This window comes from Rhinoderma darwinii, chromosome 8 (genome assembly GCF_050947455.1).
Source record: "Rhinoderma darwinii isolate aRhiDar2 chromosome 8, aRhiDar2.hap1, whole genome shotgun sequence".
NCBI classification, from domain to species: domain Eukaryota; kingdom Metazoa; phylum Chordata; class Amphibia; order Anura; family Rhinodermatidae; genus Rhinoderma; species Rhinoderma darwinii.
This window is the reverse complement of record NC_134694.1, coordinates 26,706,179-26,730,950: the sequence shown is the minus strand read 5'-3', so window position 1 is coordinate 26,730,950 and position 24,772 is coordinate 26,706,179. Positions and strand designations below refer to the sequence as shown.

General features: G+C 42.7%; 1 protein-coding gene across 2 annotated transcripts in view; it reads right to left on the bottom strand.

Annotated features, from left to right (window-relative positions):
* Positions 1–400: 400 nt before the first annotated feature.
* Positions 401–24,772, bottom strand: part of MORN5 (MORN repeat containing 5) — a 36,682-nt gene continuing 12,310 nt past the window's right edge. Inside the window, exons 5-6 of one of the 2 annotated variants that reach the window (XR_012850323.1) lie at positions 8,288–8,459; positions 1,298–1,472 (exon numbers count right to left, since the gene is read on the bottom strand). Coding sequence is in view for 1 of the 2 variants with exons in the window: in XM_075835525.1 (XP_075691640.1) it covers positions 1,390–1,472 (83 nt within the window). In the remaining variant the exon portion in view is untranslated. Of the gene's footprint in view, positions 1,473–8,287; positions 8,460–24,772 lie in introns of both variants that reach the window. The other variant, XM_075835525.1, reaches the window with a different exon arrangement.

The window sequence follows — 24,772 nt, the reverse complement described above, 5'->3', positions numbered from 1 at the left end:
ATGAGATTACACTGTAAGCTGCCGACTCTTTCTGTCTGATTTGGAGTTCCGAAGAACAGACTCATGAGTCTTAAACTACATCCAAGGCCAGACAACACTAAATGCTAAAAACGATGCTGCAATCTGAAAAGCCTTATTTCCAAATGACCAAATTATTAAAATCAGCCATGGCTAATTGAGAAAGCTCAAGGTCAGACTACACAAGGTCACATGAGGTTCTTCCTTTCTGAGGATGTGTACTGCAACAAAATTATAGAACGGTTTTAAATTACACCAGGTCAGAACCTCTTACACTCTCAGTTTTACAATGCAAATCCCCCTGGGCTACTCTTGAATGTTAACATTGTTTTTACATTTTAGAGAATATAAGCAAGCATGATACCAAATGTACACAAGTCAATAAAGGCAGAAGATTTTTATTTGTAGCATTGAATAAAAGATCATAGACACTGGCCAGATAGCTAAAATTCCCACTTGCCATATCAATCAAATAAAGGAGTTCTCTGGAACAATATACAGTACATAAAGTTTAAGTTTAAAGTGAGCAACGTAATACCGTTATCTAAAAAAAACTTTACTTATAAGGACGCTGTTTAAATAGGTTGTCCCCTCCTCAAAAGCTGATCACCACAGGTCCGGCTGCTAAAACCACAAACTTAGTGGAGGGCAGGATGGGCCAAACAATGGAAGGAGCAACCATGTAATATATGGTCATTATATAAGTCCTTCAGGGCAGAAGCCACCCTTTTCACTGCTTCTCAGCTTTGGCTAATAGAAGAGGGTCCCTAAAGTGGGACCCCCGCCTCTATGAGGACCAACGCTTTTAAAGGGTTTCTGAACTAATGTAAATGTACGTTACAAAGTGTCTGCACATGAAGTGTAATATACATTGTTAAAAATTTTGCTGCGGACTGCAGGTGCAGGATAAAAAGGCATAACAGGGAGCTTGTACAGCAGCTGCAGGATTGTCCTAGCGACTGGTGGCCTGAATACCATGGAGTTCTACTAAAGCAGGCTCGTCCTCACAGTCCATGTGCTGACACACTCTAAGGCCTGTTCCACATGACCATAATACCCTAGGATGACCTAAGCTCGGTTCATTGGAAGTGCGGGGGTCCAGGGGTTAGGGCCATAATATGCAAGATAAAATGCAGCTGTACTACGGCCACGTAAAACGGGGATTACATACATTTAGAGTGGCTTCTATTTCACTTCTGTTCTCCTACTAACCAGTTACTGTAACACTAATAACATGGAATGAAATGTTCAGTTTATTCATAAATCTATTGTGAAGGGGTAAGACGCAGAGAACATTTTTTAATTCATTATCAGGGATGATATTTCCTGCTTGTATGAGCTCTGTGAACGGGTGAGATGTCCTGTAAACCATCACATCTCCTTAGGCCTGTATCCTGTAATCTCATCCCATCCCTTTCGACACGTCTGAATGATCCATTCATGTTCATCATCATCTGGAGAGACAGAAAAGCAACAAATGATAGGTTTTAAATACATTTGCGCAGGAGGTAACACTGTGATGGGGCACTGCACTGACATCATTATGGGGATTCTGTACCGGCACGGCTATGATTGGCATCATGACTGCCACTTATATTGGCACTGTTATAAGGGCACAGCGACTAGGACCATTATTGTGACTTTGCACTCTAATCCACACGTACTGGATTTGCTGGGGGAAACAGCTAGAAATAAAAAAAAAATAGACTCACCTCTCCTGGCACACCCATGGCAACGCTTTCATTCTTCGCCGGCGCTCTGTGTACACCTGGCCTCAAGCGATGATGTATCACGTGTTGATATGACACATTATCAATGGTGGCTGGGTGTACAGGGAGCGGTGGGAGATCAGGATAGTGTTGCCACGGGAGCGCCAGGAGAGGTAAGTATATATTTTTTTAATTTTAACATTATTTTAACTTATTTTAAACTATCTAGACCTGCAGGTTATGCTGCGCCTCGAATTACGCCTGAAAATACGGCTCCAATACGTCGGCAAACATCTGCCCATTGCTTGCAATGGGTCTTACAATGTTCTGTGCAGACGAGCTGCCATTTCAAAATACGGCGCGTAAAATGACGGTTCGTCAAAAGAAGTGCAGGACACTTCTTGGGATGTTTTTTGAAGCCGTTTTCTCATAGACTCTATTGAAAACAGCTCCAAAAACGGCCGTAAAAACGCAGCGAAAAACTCAGTGAAAAAGGCGAGTTGCTCAAAAAACGTCTGAAAATCAGGAGCTGTTTTCCCTTGAAAATAGCTCTGTTATTTGAGACGTTTATGACTTTGCGTGTGAACATACCCTTAGGGTATGTGCAAACGACCTCTTTTCAGACGTAATGGAGGCGTTTTACGCCTCGAATTACGCCTGAAAAGACGGCTCCAATATGTCGGCAAACATCTGCCCATTGCTTGCAATGGGTCTTACGATGTTCTGTGCAGACGAGGTGTCATTTTACGCGTCGCTGTCAAAAGACGATGCGTAAAATTACGCCCGCAGCAAAGAAGTGCAGGACACTTCTTGGGACGTAATTGGAGCCATTTTTCATTGACTCCAATGAAGAACAGCTCCAATTATGTCCGTAAAAGACGCCGTGAAAAACGCGTGCACTTGTAAAAACGTCTGAAATTCAGGAGCTGTTTTCTCCTGAAACTTATTTGGCGTTGTCGTGTTCACATACCTTTAGGGTATGTTCACACAACCTATTTTCGGCCGTTTTTCGGGCTGTAAACGCCCGAAAAATCGGAAGCAGCATTCAATGGGAAAACGGCGTTCTGTTCTGACGGAGCGTTTTTCGCGGCGTTTTTTAATGCGTAAAATAACGGCTGCGAAAAAGAAGTGCAGTACACTTCTTGGGACGTTTTTGGAGCCATTTCATAGACTGTAGTGCAAAAAGCTCCAAAAACTGCTGTAAAAAACGCAGCGAAAAAAACAGCGGAAATCGCGAGTGGCTTAAAAAACGTCTGAAAATCAGGAGCTATTTTCCCTTGAAAACAGCTCCGTATTTTGAGACGTTTTTGCTCACTGCGTGTGAACATACCCTTATGGGAACACTATGCTTGGCACAGTCATGGACAAAGAACAGCGGCATGGGTTGTAATGGGGTACAGTGGCTGTCCCTGGTATGGGATCACTGTGACTGTTATGGGAAAACTTTGGCAGGCACTGTGCGTTGCTCTGTTATGGGAACACTGTGGCTGGCACTGGTATTGTGTAAGGGCTTTTTAGAGCTTTGTGCCATTGTTATGCCTAGAATCATTGTGTGACTTTGACTTGAAGTCATTGTTGCGGGAAGTTCTGCAAATTCTGCATTCCTACAAGTTGCCCACCTCTGCCATTGCTGTTTTCCCTGCAGTATAGTTTGCATAATACAAAGTGTGTGCAACTCACGCAGTCTGTTTTTTTTTTTAACATCCTTTCTAGGTGAAAGACTAATAAATTGGCATGTGTCACCCCATCCTATGTGCCAACTGCTGTCGGAAGTTTCTACGGAAAAAAATTTCTAGCAACAAATGATAAAATGTAGCAAAGAGTGATACATTTTCTATCAGTAAAATAAAGTAAATAGTAAACGAAAAACATAAAATAAAACAATATAGAAAGTGTGATAGAGCCGAACATGCACATAGTCTTAAAAGAGCCGATTGCTTCATAATTACTGTAGTTCTGAGGCTATTTGAGTCTGTGCAGCTGCAACCTCTTCAGCAGTAACCCATGAAACAAGGCAAACTGGGCTTATTATACTGAACAAGCCTTAAAGCCCCTCCCTGATTGTCAGTAATTGGCGGCAATGGACTTAACAGCCACTTGACTATCCTTTTCACACTACCTGGCTGTGCGGCCGACAATTTAAATCACAAATGTATGTGCTTCTTACCACAGCTGCCACCAGCCCTCCGCTCTCCTGCTTCCGAGACCTCAAGCACCAGGACTATGCGTCACTGTTTAAGATGCAATTATACCTAGGTATTGATTATCGTCAGCAAACGCAGGACTAATAATTGCTACTTTACCCATAGCAGCTATTCTGAATATGTTAATACTGTGACAGAGACGGTTTTACAATATTTCAAGATCTTAATTCCTATCAATGGTTGATGTCAGGCAGTGCGGTGTGGTCGTCCAGCTGCGGTTTTGGTAAAAAGGGAACAAATACTTTTAAAAATCCAATTATGGCAATGTGCCTCTATATGTACAACAACATACATGTGTTATGGAAGCAATAAAATATAGCCATTGGTTGTAAATATGATCAACTGCCAGAATGATCCCTGGACAAATCATATACTGGCATAGTTATTGCTCATACACATGGTAGTGATGTGTGAATGAACCCAATATGGCGGCACACAGAGTCCATACTAAGGACTTCTAGGCACACCGTGTCCCTTCATGTAAAATCAGAGGCACACAGAGGTACAGTATGGGCCCATAGTAGGCTATCGTATCACTCCGAGCCACATGGACCCGTATCACGGCAATGTGCATGAGCCGAGAGTCACATCCCACTGGGAGTACGTACGTAGAGAAGTATAACATCAGGATGCAAAGCTCCAGCCACGAAGACAACACAAATGTCCATTCTCAAGTATCAGCGTTTAACTGACATCAATAGCTGGAACCTACATTTTGATCAGTCCGGTCCCCCATTATCATGTGTTATGTGTGATCAAGAGGGGAATAGCTATAGGGGGTGCAGAAGTAGCAGCCGCACCTGAGCCTTGGTGCATCAGGTGGCCCAAAGTCCCCTCTGCGACGTGAGAAGACACCAGTATTATAAAAGTCACTTGGTTAGTGAGGGGCCCTATAACACATTTTGCATTGGGGCCCAAGAAGCTTGACGTTGAAGCTTGGTGATCTAGTATTAGAACATGACAGGTCTGACAAAATCATTTATTATGTGTAAATATGGGATGTCCCTTATTAGAAGTGATGAATGCTATGGACAGAACTGTGCCAAAAATTGGAGGAGATCCAGTCGGAACAAAGCAAAAAAGTCTTTCCCAAAAGAAAGTGTTCCCTACTTCCCTCTGATACAATTGTATTCCGATTTAGGCACAAAACATGCGGGTTTGAGACTTCACACAGCAAATATTAACTGTTCTTCATTTTTTATGTTGTTTACAAAAAAGATGTCTAGATTATTTGTTGTCTTGCCATGTATATTTAATAAACTCCATTTATTGTATAAATGAATATGTATTTCTGGTAATATATAATACTACAAGTTACCAGCATTAGGGCTTATTTAGACGAACGTGTAATACGTCCGTGCAACGCGCGTGATTTTCACGCGTGTCGCACGGACCTATGCTAGTCTATGGGGCAGTGCAGACTTCAGTAATTTTTGCGCAGCGTGAGTCCGCTGCGTAAAACTCACGACAGGTCCTATATTTCTGCGTTTTTCGCGCATCACGCACCCATTAAAGTCAATGGGTGCGTGAAAATCACGCGCAGCACACGGAAGCACTTCCGTGCGAACAGCGTTATTTGCGCAACAGCAGTAAAAAGTATGAATGAAAACAGAAAAGCACCGTTTGCTTTTCTGTTTACAAACATACAAACGGAGTGTCATAATGATGGCGGCTGCGCGAAACTCACGCAGCCACGCATCATACGGGGATGACACACGGAGCTGTTAAGTGACTTTTGCGCACGCAAAACGCCACGTTTTTTGCGTGCGCAAAAACGCACGCGCTCGTGTAGATCCGCCCTTAGATTGCATGGATTTATTTTTTTTACCACCTAAGGCCCGATGCCCACGATGCGTATTAGGGTATGTGCACACGTAGTGTTTTCAGCCGTTTTTCGGGCCGTAAACGACCCGAAAAACGGCTGAAAAATTTGGAAGCAGAACACCTACAAACATCTGCCCATTGAGTTCAATGGGAAATACGGCGTCCTGTTCGGACGTGGCATTTTTTTAAGCTTCGTTTTCCACAAACGGCACGAAAAAGAAGTGAATGTCACTTCTTGGGACGTTTTTTGGAGCCGTTTTTCATTGACTCTAAAAAACGGCCGTAAAAAACACAGCGAAAAACGCGAGTCTGATTAAAAAACGTCTGAAAATCAGGAGCGGTTTTCCCTTCAAAACAGCTCCGTATTTTCAGAAGTTTTTGGTTAAGCGTGTGAACATACCATTACGTGCGGTTTTGTGGCAAAACCGCAGCATACTATAGTACCAGCATAGTCAATGACATTCCAGGAAATCTCAGGTACACGCTGCAGTATTTTTCCGCATGTAAATTGACCTGTGGTGCGGATTTTAAAATCTGCAGAATGAAAACGCGTCGCAAAACGAATCAAAACTTAAAAATCGCAACGAAAAAAGCACAAATAGGTGCGGTTTTTACCTGAGAATTTCCTGCGTTTTGATGTGTATTTTCCGCAGCAAAATACGCAATGTGTGCATGTAGCCTAAGGCTATGTTCACAAGCTTAACAAAAAACGGCTGTAAAATACGAAGCTGTTTTCAAGTGAAAACTGCCTCTGATTTTCAGCCGTTTATAAAGCATCAAGCGTTTTTTGATGCGTTTTTTATGGCCGCTTTTTGGAGCTGTTTTTCTATTGACCCAATGAAAAACGGCTCCCACAAACGGCTCAAGAAGTGACATTTACGGCTCGAAAAACGGCTGAAAATAAGCCGTGTGAACATACCCAAAGGGTTTGTTCTTGCTTTCCTCTGGTTCAATACCACATGATAACATTTTGCCAGCTGAAAGCATTTTTTCCTTTGGGCTACATGCACACGTTGTGGAATTTGGTGCAGAAAATCCGCACCGCAGATAAACAAGGGTAATTCCGCAGGTAAAATCTGCACATAAAAGTGTGTCTTTTAATGTGTTTTTAGGTGTGGCATTTACATGTGTGTGCAGTTGGTCTTCGCTTCCAATGGACTGTCAGGCTCAACATCAACACTTCTGCCCAGATGGTTTGGTCCCTGCTCTCCCACATATCATCTACCCTCGAAGTCGGATTTATGGTGGAGAAGAGGCTGCTCCAAGACCACATATTTTGAAGGTAATATCTTATTAAGGATGACTGTATAGCGTCGTTCCCATCCACAAGACGAGAGGGAGTCACATGGCATTAATATTAGTACTGAGTATTGTGTTTATCCTGTATAAACTCCATACATAATGCAGGAGGATAGCCCTGATCGCATTGACATCATTTGGCTCTGTCCATAAAAATCTATAAAAATTGATCTACATCTAGGGACCTAGGGTTTGGACACAGGTAGTAGGAAAGAAGAATATTGTTTGTTTTCATACTGAATTGTCTTCGATGTGATCTTTGACACCAACCACCATTTACTGTTCTGTAAAAACAATCTACATGTGATCTCTGCTGTGATAGACATCCTAAAGCGACACTCCCAGACCCCTGCACAACTCCTGCTAAACCTGTCTAGTTAAGACACCGCTACAGAGGACTTCCTCAATGTTTCCTACCATCTGCTTTAGATGCTTTAGTGGGCTGGCCTGTAGCCTTGGAGTTTTCCTGCGCCTTCCTGCCCACCCTACACAAGTCATTCTGGATGGGTTCCCTGTCATTCCAAGCTCTTTCCTCATTTTCCTTTGCCTACGGACTTTTTTTCTTTTACTCTTCCGTTACTTTATGGCCTTGTGCCTTCAAGCACCTCCCCAGGGACCTTCTGTTTCATTGCTACTCTACTTATCCCAATCTTATTAATGTACTTAGCCTTTAGTATTGTAGTATTGTATGCAAACTTGTCATGTAACGCGTTTTCATCTGAGGACAATTTGCTTGATTCCAATAAGGCTCTGGAAACAAAAGGTCCTTTTACACCGGCCCATTTTGGCAGGCACAACGAGCGCCGATCAGCGAGACAGCTCGTTGATCGGCGCTCGTTTGCTCCTTTCACAAGGAGCTATGCATGGGGACGAGCACTCGTTACTACGATCGCTCGTCCCCATACATTTCAATCATGGCGGCAGCACAGGGATGTGTGCTGCCAACAATATTTTTGGGATATAAAACGATACAGGGCAATTATTCTGTGAACGCTCGTTTGCCCGATAATTGGCCTGTGTAAAAGGGCCCTAAGACCAGACATAGCAAACTATCTTTGTCTTTACCAGAATAAGGAACCATGAGACATGGAGATAAGAGTGTACGAACTACGGAGAGCTGGGTGGGATATGAGAAGACATAAAGTATGTGACTGGTTGTAGAAGTGGAGCAGGTTCTGGTTTTACAGAGCTTCTTGTCATGTGTGCAGAGTAGGACTTTGACTATGTACTTACAATATTTCAAGAGTATGTTGAATATCTTCCGGCAACTTCATGGGATGTTCCCTTTCTAATTGATACTCATCTGTAGCCCCAAGAACATGCTCCATGTGTTGTGTTTTATGTTTTATGAGTGTCATATCTTCTGCCGCATATCACAGTACAATCTCCAGAATACCATCACTGTCTAAAGAGGAGTAAAAGAAAGGCTCAAATAAAGCATGAAATGTGTCTAAGAGTCATAGTTCTGACTGAAGAACTCTCCAATTACATGCAGTGTGCTCACAAGGGAAGTACTCCATAGAAGTGGAGTTTCCCAACACTGCAGAATGATAGTAAAAGAACTTCACAATTTTGGACAACCACTGGTCAAAAATTGCCTAGGTTGAAAATGAAACATCATCCATCTATTTTCTATATAAGTTGTATATTATACCTGTATGTATACATGAAAATATCTGTGATGAACCCCCACAAATAATTACTGTAAAACTCCTTTAATCCAGTATCCAATAATCCACAAACTCAAATAACTGACACTTGTTTCCAAAACAGAATCGCAAGACGACAGCGTCAGAAGTCGGAGCACAGACAACCACTTGAAAGGTGGGGGCAGAGCATCTTATATTGGAAGGTAGTAAGTAATGTCTAATAGTGGAAGGTGGGGGCACAGTATTTTATAGTGGAAGGTGGTAAGCACTGCGTCTAATAGTGGAAGATGGGTGCACAGTATTTTATAGTGGAAGGTGGTAAGCACCGCGTCTAATAGTGGAAGATGGGTGCACAGTATTTTATAGTGGAAGGTGGTAAGCACTGCGTCTAATAGTGGAAGATGGGTGCACAGCATTTTATAGTGGAAGGTGGTAAGCACTGCGTCTAATAGTGGAAGATGGGTGCACAGTATTTTATAGTGGAAGGTGGTAAGCACCGCGTCTAATAGTGGAAGATGGGTGCACAGTATTTTATAGTGGAAGGTGGTAAGCACCACGTCTAATAGTGGAAGATGGGTGCACAGTATTTTATAGTGGAAGGTGGTAAGCACCGCGTCTAATAGTGGATGGTGGGGGCACAGCATTTTGTAATGGAAGGTGGTAAACACTGCGTCTATTAGTGGAAGATGGGGGCACAGCATTTTATAGTGGAAGGTGGTAAGCACCGCGTCTAATAGTGGAAGGTGGGGGCACAGCATTTTATAGTGGAAGGCGGTAAGCACTGCGTCTAATAGTGGAAGGTAGGGGCACAGCATTTTATAGTGGAAGGTGGTAAGCACCGCGTCTAATAGTGGATGGTGGGGGCACAGCATTTTGTAATGGAAGGTGGTAAGCACTGTGTCTAATAGTGGAAGATGGGGGCACAGCATTTTATAGTGGAAGGCGGTAAGCACTGCGTCTAATAGTGGAAGGTGGGGGCACAGCATTTTATAGTTGAAGGTGGTAAACACTGTCTAATAGTGGGCGGTGGGGGCACAGTATTTCGTAATGGAAGGTGGTAAGCACTGCGTCTAATAGTGGAAGGTGGGGGCACAGCATTTTATAGTGGAAGGTGATAAGCACTGCGTCTAATAGTGGATGGTGGGGGCACAGCATTTTGTAATGGAAGGCGGTAAGCACTGCGTCTTATAGTGGAAGGTGGGGGCACAGCATTTTATAGTTGAAGGTGGTAAACACTGTCTAATAGTGGGCGGTGGGGGCACAGTATTTCGTAATGGAAGGTGGTAAGCACTGCGTCTAATAGTGGAAGATGGGGCACAGCATTTTATAGTGGAAGGTGATAAGCACTGCGTCTAATAGTGGAAGGTAGGGGCACAGTATTTCGTAATGGAAGGTGGTAAGCACTGCGTCTAATAGTGGAAGGTGGGGGCACAGCATTTTATAGTGGAAGGTGGTAAGCACCGCGTCTAATAGTGGAAGATGGGTGCACAGTATTTTATAGTGGAAGGTGGTAAGCACTGCGTCTAATAGTGGAAGGTGGGGGCACAGCATTTTATAGTGGAAGGTGGTAAGCACTGTCTAATAGTGGAAGGTGGGGGCACAGCATTTTATAGTGGAAGGTGGTAAGCACTGCGTCTAATAGTGGAAGGTGGGGGCACAGCATTTTATAGTGGAAGGTGGTAAGCACTGTCTAATAGTGGAAGGTGGGGGCACAGCATTTTATAGTGGAAGGTGGTAAGCACTGCGTCTAATAGTGGAAGGTAGTAAGTACTGTCTAATAGTGGAAGGTGGGGGCACAGCATTTTATAGTGGAAGGTGGTAAGTACTGTCTAATAGTGGAAGATGGGGGCACAGCATTTTATAGTGGAAGGTAGTAAGTACTGTCTAATAGTGGAAGGTGGGGGCACAGCATTTTATAGTGGAAGGTAGTAAGTACTGTCTAATAGTGGAAGATGGGGGCACAGCATTTTATAGTGGAAGGTGATAAGCACTGCGTCTAATAGAGGAAGGTGGGGGCACAGCATTTTATAGTGGAAGGTGGTAAGCACCGCGTCTAATAGTGGATGGTGGGGGCACAGCATTTTGTAATGGAAGGTGGTAAGCACTGCGTCTATTAGTGGAAGATGGGGGCACAGCATTTTATAGTGGAAGGTGGTAAGCACCGCGTCTAATAGTGGATGGTGGGGGCACAGCATTTTGTAATGGAAGGTGGTAAGCACTGTGTCTAATAGTGGAAGATGAGGGCACAGCATTTTATAGTGGAAGGCGGTAAGCACTGCGTCTAATAGTGGAAGGTGGGGGCACAGCATTTTATAGTTGAAGGTGGTAAACACTGTCTAATAGTGGGCGGTGGGGGCACAGTATTTCGTAATGGAAGGTGGTAAGCACTGCGTCTAATAGTGGAAGATGGGGGCACAGCATTTTATAGTGGAAGGTGATAAGCACTGCGTCTAATAGTGGAAGGAGGGGGCACAGTATTTCGTAATGGAAGGTGGTAAGCACTGCGTCTAATAGTGGAAGGTGGGGGCACAGCATTTTATAGTGGAAGGTGATAAGCACTGCGTCTAATAGTGGATGGTGGGGGCACAGCATTTTGTAATGGAAGGCGGTAAGCACTGCGTCTTATAGTGGAAGGTGGGGGCACAGCATTTTATAGTTGAAGGTGGTAAACACTGTCTAATAGTGGGCGGTGGGGGCACAGTATTTCGTAATGGAAGGTGGTAAGCACTGCGTCTAATAGTGGAAGATGGGGGCACAGCATTTTATAGTGGAAGGTGATAAGCACTGCGTCTAATAGTGGAAGGTAGGGGCACAGTATTTCGTAATGGAAGGTGGTAAGCACTGCGTCTAATAGTGGAAGGTGGGGGCACAGCATTTTATAGTGGAAGGTGGTAAGCACTGTCTAATAGTGGAAGGTGGGGGCACAGCATTTTATAGTGGAAGGTGATAAGCACCGCGTCTAATAGTGGAAGGTGGGGGCACAGCATTTTGTAATGGAAGGTGGTAAGCACTGCGTCTAATAGTGGACGGTGGGGGCACAGCATTTTATAGTGGAAGGTGGTAAGCACTGCGTCTAATAGTGGACGGTGGGGGCACAGCATTTTATAGTTGAAGGTGGTAAACACTGCGTCTAATAGTGGATGGTGGGGGCACAGCATTTTATAGTGGAAGGTGGTAAGCACTGCGTCTAATAGTGGATGGTGGGGGCACAGCATTTTATAGCGGAAGGTGGTAAGTACTGCATCTAATAGTGGATGGTGAAGGACACTGCACGTAATAGTGGAAAGTGGGGGTTACTTTATATCTATCCTATATGTTAAGGGTTTGTTCACACATAGTGCAATTGCTGCGTATTTTCTGTCCGTAATTGCGGACAGAAAATACGCAGAATATAGTAGAAGCAAAGTGGGTGAGATTGAACAAATCTTATCCACACGCTGCATAAACTTCCGAGCAGAAATTCACGTGCGGTGCGTATTTTTCGTATCGCAGCGTGTCAATTCCTGCTGAGGAAAGTGGACAGAATCGCTGCTTTTTTCAGAGATGTCACCATCTCCCAACATTGAGAAAAACGCAGCAAAAGACGCGCCTTTTTCTGCAGTAAAAAACACAGGAAATGATGCGTTTTTGCCACTGCGGAAAATCTTCTCGTTTCATTGGCATTCTGCAGCAATTCCGTTACGTGTGGACAAGCCCTTACAAATACATATAAAAATGTCCCCAAGACAATAGTTATTTTTTTATTCAATTTTTTTGTATATTTTGCACATACAAGGGTATCAGTAACATTTTATGAATGTCACTGCATAGTAACAATGCAGAATATAACATTGTTTCTGATTATAAATTGTTAAACCATTTTCTGCATCAAGGAACACTTGCACCCCAGTATATAATGATGCTGGCATATGATTTTGTCACAGACAGGATATCTTCTAAACAAAAGTTATAACAAGTTCAAAGCCTATGCGAGAACATGGGACGGGTGGGTGTTCCCACCATATTGTTAATCATTACAGGTTCCTGTGTTTTTGGAAGGCATACTGCTTATCTCAGTTGATATAATATTTTCTGCATACCAAACTTTTGGGATGTTTGCCAACTAAAACGATTTAGACAAAGTTATAGGACGGGGTGTCAGACGGGGCAGAAGGACGACTTGTACAGCATGCAATCTCCACATTGAAAGTAGTCACATTATTTAAAGGGCCATTGAACCTAAAACACAAATTGGTTTAATATGTGAAGAATTCCGTTCACAAACATGGACATTGTTGTTCTCCATTTGCCACTTTAAGGGGAACCCTGGCTCCTAAGCAGTATAAGTCCAATTCCTAAGCAGTCCAGGGGCAGGGAACACTTTTTCTGATCCCCTGATTGACAATTCAGAGGATTGCTAGGAGCAGCATGGAGATCAGTGCAGGAACAGGAAGTTACGTGTGATTGGCCTCTTTCTGCTCATATGTAACTTCCTGCCTCTCCGAGGAGTAGTGAGCTCTGGCACTCTATTGGGGGCACTGTAGCTGATATGCTGATGAAGGAATTGTGGGACACTCTGGCTTACACAATTGTATTGTGGAACTTCTAAATCTTCTATTAGTTCCTCCACTGATGCCGGGTAGGAACACTTAGAGTATGTGCACACGATAACTGGATTAACGTCTGAAATTACGGAGCTGTTTTCAGGAGAAAACAGCTCCGTATTTTCAGACGTAATTGCATGTACTCGCGTTTTGCGAGGCATCAATTATGGCCGTAATTTGGAGCTGTTCTTCATTGGAATCAATGAAAAATGGCTCAAATTACGTCTCAAGAAGTGTCCTGCACTTCTTTTGACAAGCCGTCTTTTTTACGCGTTGTCATTTGACAGTGACGCGTAAATGACAGGTCGTCTGCACAGTACGTCGGCAAACCCATTCAAAGTAATGGGCAGATGTTTGCCGACGTATTGGAGCCGTATTTTCAGACGTAAATCGAGGCTTAAAACGCCTCGTTTACGTCTGAAAATAGGTCGTGTGAACCCAGCCTTATAGTTTTGTTATTACAACCACATCTAAAAAACATTTGCTTTTCTAAGATGGAATATTATAAATTATATTTAAAGGGGAAATAGGCATTTATCGTGGTATTAAGACTTCAGTGTAAAGGCAGTGGTGCTCGAAAGTACTTGATTTTACAAATGCTCAGACGTTTGGAGCATTGGATATTAATCATGTTGTCTATTCATGGGCAGTACCAAAAGTCAGGATGTAGGCGATTAACTCCTTAACAGCGAAGGACGGATATATCCGTCCTCAGCAGTTGCTAGTTCGCGCAGGATGGCGGATGTATCCGTCCTGTGATGGCGCAGGTACTGTCACTGTACCCACTCGATCAGCGGCAGGAGCACGGCTGTTATACACAGCCTGGCTCCTGCTGCAACTGCCGGAAACGAAGCGCGATCCGATTCCGGCAGTTTAACTCATTAAATGCCGCTGTCAATAGTGACAGCGGCATCTAATGTGTTTGACAGAGGGAGGGAGCTCCCTCTGTCACCCCATCAGCGCCCCCGCAAAGAAATTTTGCGCCGTCGGGTTTCCATGGCAGCCGGGGGCCTAACAAAGACCCCCCAGGTCTGTCTTCAGCAAATGCCTGTTAGGCGATGCCGGAGGCATGACCTATTAGATTGCCTGTCAGTTTTACACTGACAGGCAATAATGCTTTGGTATACTAAGTATACCAAAGCATTATATATGCGATCAGCAGATTGCATAGTGAAGTCCCCTGGTGGGACTTAAAAAAAAAATGTCAATCAGTTAAATAAAGTTTGTGAAAAAAAAAATAAAAATTACAGTCAAAGTCAAATAAAACTACTTTTTTTGCCCAAAAATTGTCAAAACAAATCACACATACACATATATGGTATCCCCGCGATCGTAACAACTTGTCCAATAAAATGAACACATTAATTAAACCGCCGGATGAACGGCGTCCAAAGAAAACGCAAAAAGCCTCCCATAAAAAATAAAATAAAAGTTAATCTATAAGTCCTATGTACCCCAAAATAGTACTACTGAAAACTACACATTGTCCCGCAAAAATTAAGCCAACATACGGCCACATCGATGGAAAATTAAAAAAATGACGTCTCTTGGAATGCGGCGATGCAAAAACAAGTAATTTTTTTCTAAAAGGGTTTTTATTGTGCTAACGTAGGAAAACATAAAACCTTTACATATTTTGTATCCCCGTAATTGTGCCGACCCATAGAATAAAGTTAACATGTTATTTACGCTGCATAGTAAACGGCGTAAATTTATAACGTGAAAATTAATGCTGGAATAGCTGCTTATTTTGAATTCTCTCCTAAAATAAAGTTAATAAAAGTTAATCAATATGTTATAAGCATCTAAAAATTGTACAATTACAAAATACAACTCGTCCCGCAAAAAACAAGCCCTTATACGGCTATGTCGACGGAATAAAAAAAAAGTTACGACTCTTGGAATGCGACTGTGAAAAAACAAAAAATAATCCTTGGTCATTAACGTGCAAAATGGCCCGGTCATTAAGGGGTTAATAAATGTAATTAATAACATAATTTTGCAGGTTTTTTTCAGTATAGGACCATCCACTGCAATACACCCAACCCCGAAACACTATAACCTTATCATTCACAACTGCATAATTCCTCGGCTTCTTTTTCTTTAGCCCTTTGATGACCAGGTTATTTTTATTATCTCATTTTCATTTTTCCTTTCCTCGCCTTCCAAGAGCCCTATCTTTTTTGTTTTTCCATTAAAATAGCCGTATGAGGGATTTCATTTTGCGGGACAAGTTTTCGTTTTTAAGGGCAACATTAAATGTACCATGTAATGGGCTGGGAAAGTTTGAAAAATTATTTTGTGGGGTGGAATGGATAAAAAAACAGCAATTTCCCCATTGTTTTTTGGACTTTGTTTTTACGGCGTTTACACTATGGTAAAAATTCTATTTTAACTTTATTCTGCGGGTCAATATGATTACGGCGATACCAAATTTATATAGATATGTTTATGCTTTACTACTTTTACAAAATAATTTTTTTTTGTTTAAAACAAAAATTGTTTTGTGTCGCCATATTCTGAGAGCTATAACTTATTTTTTTTGTCAATTAAGTGGTATAAGGGCTTGTTTTTTGCAGGGCGAGCTGTCGTTTTTATTGCTACCACTTTGGTACATAACACCTTTTGATCACTTTTTATTTCACCTTTTGTTGGAGACGAAGTAACCACAAAACAGCAATTCTGGCGTTCATTTTTTTTTACGGCGTTTACTAGGCGAGTTAAATAATGTTATATTGTAATAATTTGGACTTTCTGGATGTGGCGATACCAATTATGTTTAACATTACTTTTGGGGGAAAATTGGAAAAGTATTTTTTTACTTTTAATATGTTTTTGCATATAAAAAAACGTTATTTAAACTATTTTTATTAATCCGCCTATGGCACTTAAACCAGCGATCACAATATATTATAGGGAGGGCTTAATAGGAGCACATAGAAGGTAGACCTAGGGGCCTTATTAAGGCCCCCAGGCTGCCATGGCAACCATCTACAACACGCGATCGAGTCACACGGTGATGTGCTGTCGGAGAGGGCTGTCGTATTTTTCTAACAGCTTAGCTGCCGCAGTCACTATTGACCATGGCATCATAGTGATTAAACAGCTGGGATCGGCGTTTTCTCTGATTACGGCTATTAGAGCAGGGTGTCAGCTGTAATATAGAGCTGACACCCGCAGCATATGAAGTGGGCTAAGGCCGTGAACACACTCCCTACAATCCCTCTCTTTCTATTACGTATATCAACCATACTTGATCGGCAACAGGTTATAAGGATGTGTTTTAAAAATATTTGAACATTTTAATAAAAACATTAGAAACAGATAAATAGAAAAGACCCTTTTTAATTTTTCGCTTGCAGTTTTCAGATGTAAACAGTAATCAACTCCAAATTATCATTAATTGCCTTAAATCAGTTTAGAGAGCTCACCGGTGAGCACAGCTATCTTCTTTCTCTTACCAAAACTTGTATTATTTCTAGCCTGAGTCCTCCTTGCAGTCATAGTTATTTTTTACGTAGTAAATGAACGGCATGGCTTTATAACAAGGGAGCTCTGAGGGGTGAAGACATCATTGAGGGAGCGGTAGGGTCTAGAAGGATACAAGCGTTTTCATGCCATAACTTTCTGTGGGGCTCGAGGTATTCTTTTTACTGCGGAAGTATGCCTGTCACGTTGTTGGGATATTTGTGGTAGTCGCTGTTATTGGTGGTCTGGGTCTATAGGGGTTTATTAGTGAACTTATTATTCTGGGAGCCTGTGACCATCACTGTTATTTGAATCCTGTGCCTGTCAACTGAGGGTCCTGCAGCTGTCACTGTTATGGGGATCTGTCGCTGTCTGTGGGAGTATTATGGTGGCACTGTTAATGGGGCACCCTGATGGTACTATAAAAGTTGATCAGTCACCTCAATCACAGGGACTAGTCCGTTGTTCTAGCAGCCAAAGCGGCACAAAAAACATTGAGCAGTTTGGCTCATAGGAGCAAATAAAGAATAGACTGAGTCCAAGTTTGGTGTATTCATGGGGGGAGTGATCCCCTGCCCTCCTCACAGTGATTGATGAAAGACTGTGTATACAGATATAGAGCAGACAGCCGTCAATCACCGCCGAGAGGGGCAGAGCGGGAACACTACTCATGCATACACCAGATGTTAGGAAAACGCCTGTTCCCTTAAGATCACCATGACTACTGTTCTAGCTTCTGGGCGGTTCTGTTTTACTTTGAGCCTATCTCTTTTCTCTGTCTTTCTGCCAATTAGGTGTGGGGTTGTATTTATATCTGGCTTCCTCCACCTGATCTTTGCTTGTGATTTTCCTAGTCTTCTGGTGTTCTGATCAAGCTCTAACACTCCCTGTACTTCTGACTTCTGGGAAACTGACCTCGGCTTGTCCCTCGTTAACCCCTTGTTTACCTATTTTGACTATCTGCTCCCCGACTGGTTCTGACCTGTGCTGTACCTAATTTTTACTTGCTCTGTTTTGGACATTCTGTTTACCCTCTGGCTGGCTGGTTATCCTGTTCATGTTTGCCTCATTGCACCTCTTATCCAACACTGAACTCTGCTAAGACAACCTTGGTTCTATGCAGCAAAGACCATCCCACCTTGTGGTTGGCTCTGGCGAAAAACTTAGAGTAGCCTTAGATTCTGTCGATCAGAGTTGCGACAGATTTGAGGTTGCGGTTTTATTTGCACGCTCGCTCCCGGCAGTCTCCAGCAGCCTTTGGGGAATCGCTTAACTTGCAATTCCATAACACCAGACTCATGAATATAACTATGAGTCCGGTGTATTTTTTCACTCCTATTAGAAAAACAGCACAATATTTCAAACCTGTTATGTGCTGCCAATACTTAGTGCAGCATATTGAGGTGATAGATCAGATTTAATTGGGGCAACCTGATAGCACTGGTAATGCTGGTATTATTACAGGGGGGGGGGGGGCTCTGATGACACTATTAACGAAGAAAAAGAAAGAAGAAAAAATGCTATTACAGAGACCTACCGCGGTTAATTTCTTATACGTTTATTTTTAGGGCTCTTCAGAAACATTACTTCATATGTGTATTTTTAGCCAGAATACTATAGATCAGTTTGTGATATATAAATGGCAATCATTAATTTGATTGAAATAGAATCATATATGCACTCCAATATAAACCACTATAAGCACTACATAGCAATAAAGATAATTGTATGTAATGTCATTAAGTGGCTTAGTGGCCACTTTCACGGAGTCCAGAAAGAAAGTGATCTCTTCTACACAACACAAGAAAGCTGTTGGGTTAATGTTTGCTTCCTATCACTGAGAATTTGTCTTGGCTTTGACAAGTTATATATAACACGCTCTTGAATAAGTCCTTAGAGATCGGTAAGTGCTGCCTGCGGTGCAGTGACTGTTCTCAGAAACGTTTTCCAGCTACGATGAGAATATTGTCAGGAGAGGGTCTAAATAAGGTTTCCTGCAGAAAGTAGGTTCAGTTTAATCACTATGACAAGTCGGCCTGCAATTACATCTGAACTACCCTCTCATGCAGCATATACAGTGCCTATAAAAAGGATTCACCCCTTGGACTTTTTCATGTTTTATTGTGTAATAACAGTGAGTCACAGTGGATTTTATTAGGTGATTGACACTGATCAACAGAAAAAGACTCAAATCCCTACAAAGTGATCAACGATCAATACAATTATTAAACACAAAATAAGAGAATGCATAACTATTCACTCCCTTCAAGTCATTACTTAGGGAGGTTTTACACTGGGCGATTATCGGTGTTAAAGTGAAATTATTCAGAGTCTTCATGTCCAGCTCTGTACCTTTTTATCTTTCATACATGTTTCTATATGTCCAATTAAATTTACTTTCTTTTAATACTGGCTAGTATGCTCCTTTGTGTCTTTAGTGTATATCATTATATATGGGAGTTGCCCACTTCTTTATTAGGGTAGTATGCTATACTTTAAGCATCCAGGGGTTTTCATCTCACACTAGCTCGACTCTCTGCATCTATCGGTCACTATGGGTAAGTTGCCGTATCAGTGGGTGGACTTCTGGTTCATTTAGGTTGCAGTCCTTGTACCTTTTTCACCCTATATGACTGATGGTCTGTATACTTTTTTCTAGACTTTTGCGTGTCTGTAGGTCATGCATCACCTGTTCTTCATGACATTTTACCTGTAAAAGTTTACCCATGTTATTGCTGTCTTACAGTGTTGATGTACATGACTTGCGTCATGATTACACTAGTCCATCTACTTTAGCCTGTGTATTGTACACTGCCCTTTATTTGGAACATAGAGAGATTCTTGTTAGTTGTGTTAAAGTGAAATTATTCAGAGTCTTCATGTCCAGCTCTGTACCTTTTTATCTTTCATACATGTTTCTATATGTCCAATTAAATTTACTTTCTTTTAATACTGGCTAGTATGCTCCTTTGTGTCTTTAGTGTATATCAGACAAGCGTTCATAGAACGCTCGTTGCCGATAATTGCCCTGTGTAACCAGGGCCGCGATCAGAAGATGAACGAGCAAACGCTAGATCATTTGCTGGTCGTATTGTTTTAAAAAAGTAAAATATTATTGTTGTCGGCAGCACATCTCCCTGTGTAAACAGGGAGACACCCTGCCGACATGATAATAACGTATGGGGACAAGCGATCAAAGTAACGACCGCTCATCCCCATCCATAGCTCCGTGTGACAGGAGTAAACGATCGCCGATCAACGATGTCTGGTTGATCGGCACTCGCTGCACCGGCCGGTGTAAAACGGCCTTTATTAGGGGCACATTTGACTGTCTGGGTAGGTCTCCATCTGCTTGGCACAGTGAATATTGTAATTCTTCTTTCTTCTCTGTAAAATAGTTTCTGATCTGTCAATCTTCACCAGCATTTTTCTGCGTCACATCTCCTGACGTGCCCTCCGCCCTCCACCCTCCACAATGTCTTTGGGTACGTTTTCTTATTTCTGGTGATTTATCTAGCTTTGCTATTTTCAGCTTACATCGGCATTGCTGTATCTAGGCCTTGCCATATGCATTATCACTAGTTGGGATTCATCCTGCGTGCCTATAGTTTTACATCGGGTAATTTGGCCACTGTTGTCTAGCAACACATGTTTGGTACTCAATGGTGACTTAGGGAATAGGACGTCTTTTCGGAGATGGGTTGTTCTGCTAATCTCTGGGTATATTTACATCTATACTTTACCGATTCTGCTCTCTGTATATGACCTGTTTTATTGAATTTATTTATATATGCTTTTGTGATACCATGTATTGTTTCTATTTATTATTAATAAAGATTTCTATTTTTGACGAAACGTGGTAGCTATTTTTTTTTTTTTACAGTCTATTTGGGTGCTATGTTCCCTGTGCTTTTGTGCTTATAGGTTGTTCTACAGTTTGGTGGGGACTCCCTTGTTCTTTTGTTTGAGGTTTCTTGTAGGTTTACAAGCTTCACCAGTCAACAGCTGTTTTCAAGTGCAGCCACAAAATCTGTATGGTTTTGTATATAGTCTATAGCTGCATGTATGCCTGCAGCTGTAGGGAAGCATCTGCTAGTATAGGAATCACTGGATGTGGTTTTTCTGCTTTTAGTCATATGGATGCAACTCCTGCTGTCCCGGGAGGTCGGCAGCATGTCCCAGTTTCAACGTATCTGTGTTCTCAGGACGCACATACACTACCTGCTCCTCTCATCACACGGTGACACCTGCCGTGAGGGGCTTGGTGCAGGCAGGCACGAAGCAGTGACGTAATCAATCCTGCCTGCGCTGAGCAACACATAGCACATATCGGAGGAGACCAGCAGAGGACTCTCCTCCATTCTTTGTTGAAACAGAGCTAAGTGAGTATTTATTTTATTATTTTTAGGAGGCACTATGAGGGAATTATACTGTGTGTGCAAAGCACTATGGGGGCATGATAAAGCGGGTGTAGGTAGTAATATACTGTGTGGGGAGGCCATATAATGGTATTATGGGAAATTTTACTGTGTGATGGGACTCTAAGGGGGCATGATGCTGTGTGGGGCACTATGGGGGCATGGTACTGTGTGGGGGCACTAGAGAGGTATTATTTCTATGTGGGGACTATTACAGTGTTCAATACAAAGAGGGCACTATAAAACGTGTGTGGGACCCAGAGGTCACGGTTTGTTACCCAAAGGAGCTAGAGGCGTGGCATAACATTAAAAAAAAATATACCGCGGCAAAGCAGCGCCCCATCCATGCTGCTTGAGGCCGTCCCCCTCTGCCTTTCTCCTTCAGTACCTCTGTCAGCCACTAGTGCACACACACTGACACTCCCTATCCTAAAAGGGTCAGCACGCGCCGATTCACTCAACTTTTGCAATTTAAGGTACCCTTAATGCCTCCTTGCCTGCCCAATTAGGTAACATACTTTAACTTGCTAGTAGTACTCTTCTGTATTTATTTTATTTTTTAATCTTTATTTTCATGACCGAAAAGGTCCATTTTGTAAAACATTTGGGGTACAGAATTACATAAGAGTACAGAAAGTATAAATGCAGCGTACATATAAAGAACTGCTATGAAAGCCAATATTCCCACGCAGGAGAGTAGTCTACATGACTCCAGGCCCCCTATGAAGAGGACTGATTCAAAGGCCGCATAAGAGTACAGAGAACGAAGAGAAAGTTACCAAAAAAAAAAAGTAGTAGAGGAGCGTGAGGAGCAGATTAAAGTGAGTGGGGTGTCCCACCATGACATCCCTCAAAGCAAAGAGCGCTACTCAGGCTGCCGCGTAGTACTCAGCTCTCATATAATGTCTTTATAGGAGTCAGAACTCTGAAAAGCAATCCAAGGAGTCCATGTTTGGCTAAACTTGGTGTGCGAGTCGTGAATGATGGAGGTCAGATCCTCCATGTGCATAAGGTCGTTGACCCTTGAAACCCAGAGGGACAAGGTAGGGGGAGAAGAATCCTTCCATCGTAGTGGGATGCAATGATGTGCTGCCATCACTAAAAAGTGAAGCAGGGAGTGTTTGTATACATTCACCGGAATGTTGCAGAGATAGAGAAGGAAGAAGGCCCCATCCATGGTTATGCCGGTGTCCGTGACCTCAATTATCACCCGTTTAACGCCTTCCCAAAATGAGGTAAGAAGAGTACATGACCAAAAGGTGTGGAGGAGGGTACCATTCTCCCACCCACATCTCCAGCTCTCCTGTATTTTTACTTGGACTTTCTGTTACCAACCCTGCCTAAACTTGACCTTGCATGCCTGTCGCCTGCCCTGTTCACTGTGATGACGGTCTGCCGCCTACCCTGACCTCTGATTTGCCTAAGCGTGAGTGACCGTCTGCCACCTGCCCTGACCTCTGGCTAACCGTGAATGACTGTCTGCCGCCTGCCCTGACCTATGCTTTAGTTCGGACTTTGCATCTGTCTGCTGTAATTGTATATGGTCTGTTGACATCGGCCATTGCCAATGGAGACTACTCTGAGGGTAGCAACCTGGGGATTCTAGCAGCCAAGTCCACATCTCCATACATAGGTATAAGGGTGAACACATAGCTATGCCTTAGAACCTGCTCCCCAGTTTAGCCCCACACCAAATCTGTTTGTCCTGTGAGAGCAACTTTACATGTTTTCTCCTTTCTCAAACCTATTTTTTTGTACTGGTATATGTACAGTATGGTGTACTATGGTACTGGTCATTGTCTTGAAGGAACATAAATCTTTCTCCAAGCCTTAGTTCTCTTGTAGACAGCAGCAAGCCTGCTGCAGAGAAGAATCCACACTGCAAAATTATTACTTTAAAGTGTTCTGATATGCTTTAGGCTAAGTTCACATGGGGCGGATATGCTACATAAAAGCACGCAGTGTATCCGACCTGTGTGCCGCAGGGAATTCCGGGCGAAAAACCGCACCAAATTGTGGTGTCGTTTTTCGCCTGGAATATCCGCTGCAGAAAACTCCAGAACTTAGCAGGCCAGCCTTATGGGATGAGACCGCTGCAGCCAATCACGGGCACTGCTGGAATAAAAAAAGTTTATACTTACCACCCACACATTGTCATGGTGACGCATCCCTCTCTTCTGAGCGTAGCCCGGCCTCCTGGGATGAAGCTGTAGTCCATGTGACCATTGCAGCCTTTGATTGGCTGCAGCAGTCACATAGGATGAAGCGTCATCCGAGGAGGCCGGCCCTCTGATATCATCCAGGCCGGCCTCCTGGGATGATGTTTCATCCCATGTGACCCCCGCTACGGCTTGTGATTGGCTGCAGCGGTCCCATGGGATGAAACGTCATCCTAGGAGGCCGCGCTGGAGGGAGGAAGTATAAGGTTTCTTTTTCCTGAGTTGCGTTTTTTTGTGGCGGAATCGCTGTGAACCGCCACCGCTGATATTTGTTGCGGGATTTACCTCCCCATTAGATTCAATGGGGAAAACCCACAACAAATAAGCAGCACATAACCTTTCCGTAATAGCTGAGATATGTAATATTTTTCCAAAAATGTTTTCTGTGGTAAAGAGGTGATTTGTTGTTTGGAGTCTCCTTTTCTGTTCGTGGTTTCATATTTGCTAGGAAACCCATCCGCAGATTGAATTTCTAGATACGAGCATTTTAGTACTACCATCACTTGAAGCACTTTAAATGAATATTCCCATAAATCAATGTCTTGGCATATCGCTAGGATACCATTCTGATCAGTGTGAGTCCGACATCTGTGACGCCAGTCAATTTCAACACCGCCCCATTTGCTGCGCAGGGAAAAACTTAGAAGGAGGTACAGCACTAAGGTCACGCTCCGGCCCATTCATCCTAAGAATCAGGGGGATCCCAGCAGGCAGACCCCGACTGATCAGTGAATGATGGCATATCCTATATTATCAATGATGCAGAAGTGATTGGCTGTGAGGATCACGTGAATTTTGGGGGTGAATAATTAAGTATACAAATTTTGTGTCCAATAATTGTAATGCATGAAGCCAGTTTGTTGATGTTTGTTTTCATCAATGTTTGATCGAGGGGGTCTGAACCTGTTCCTAAGGATAGGCCATTAATGTTTTAGTTCTTGACAGCCCCTTTCTGTTTACCAGTGTCAATGATGTTACAAACATGAAAAAGTCTCCGAGAAGTAGTTGCTTTTCAAAAAACTATTCAAGAATTGCTGATGATGCAAATCCATAATATAAGTTTTAAATAGGCATATTTAATAATGGTCATAAAAAAGTCAGGCCATAGTTTCTATAGATACCTGTGAGAAAGTGTTTTTACAATGAATTGAATCATCAGAAGTCTTGAAGCACTGGAACATCTGAAAGCTCAGATCAAATAAACATTAGAAGTATTTCATTTTGCTTTATTGGACAAGATAACACAAATGTCGATCTTGACTCAATCAATGGGCCATCCATCACATTGAAAAACACACAAGGCGCACTTAGCGCATCATCCAATTTATAGGTATGAAACAGTGTAATCTGTTCTGCTGACCTGGTTAGGTTGTGACCAGAG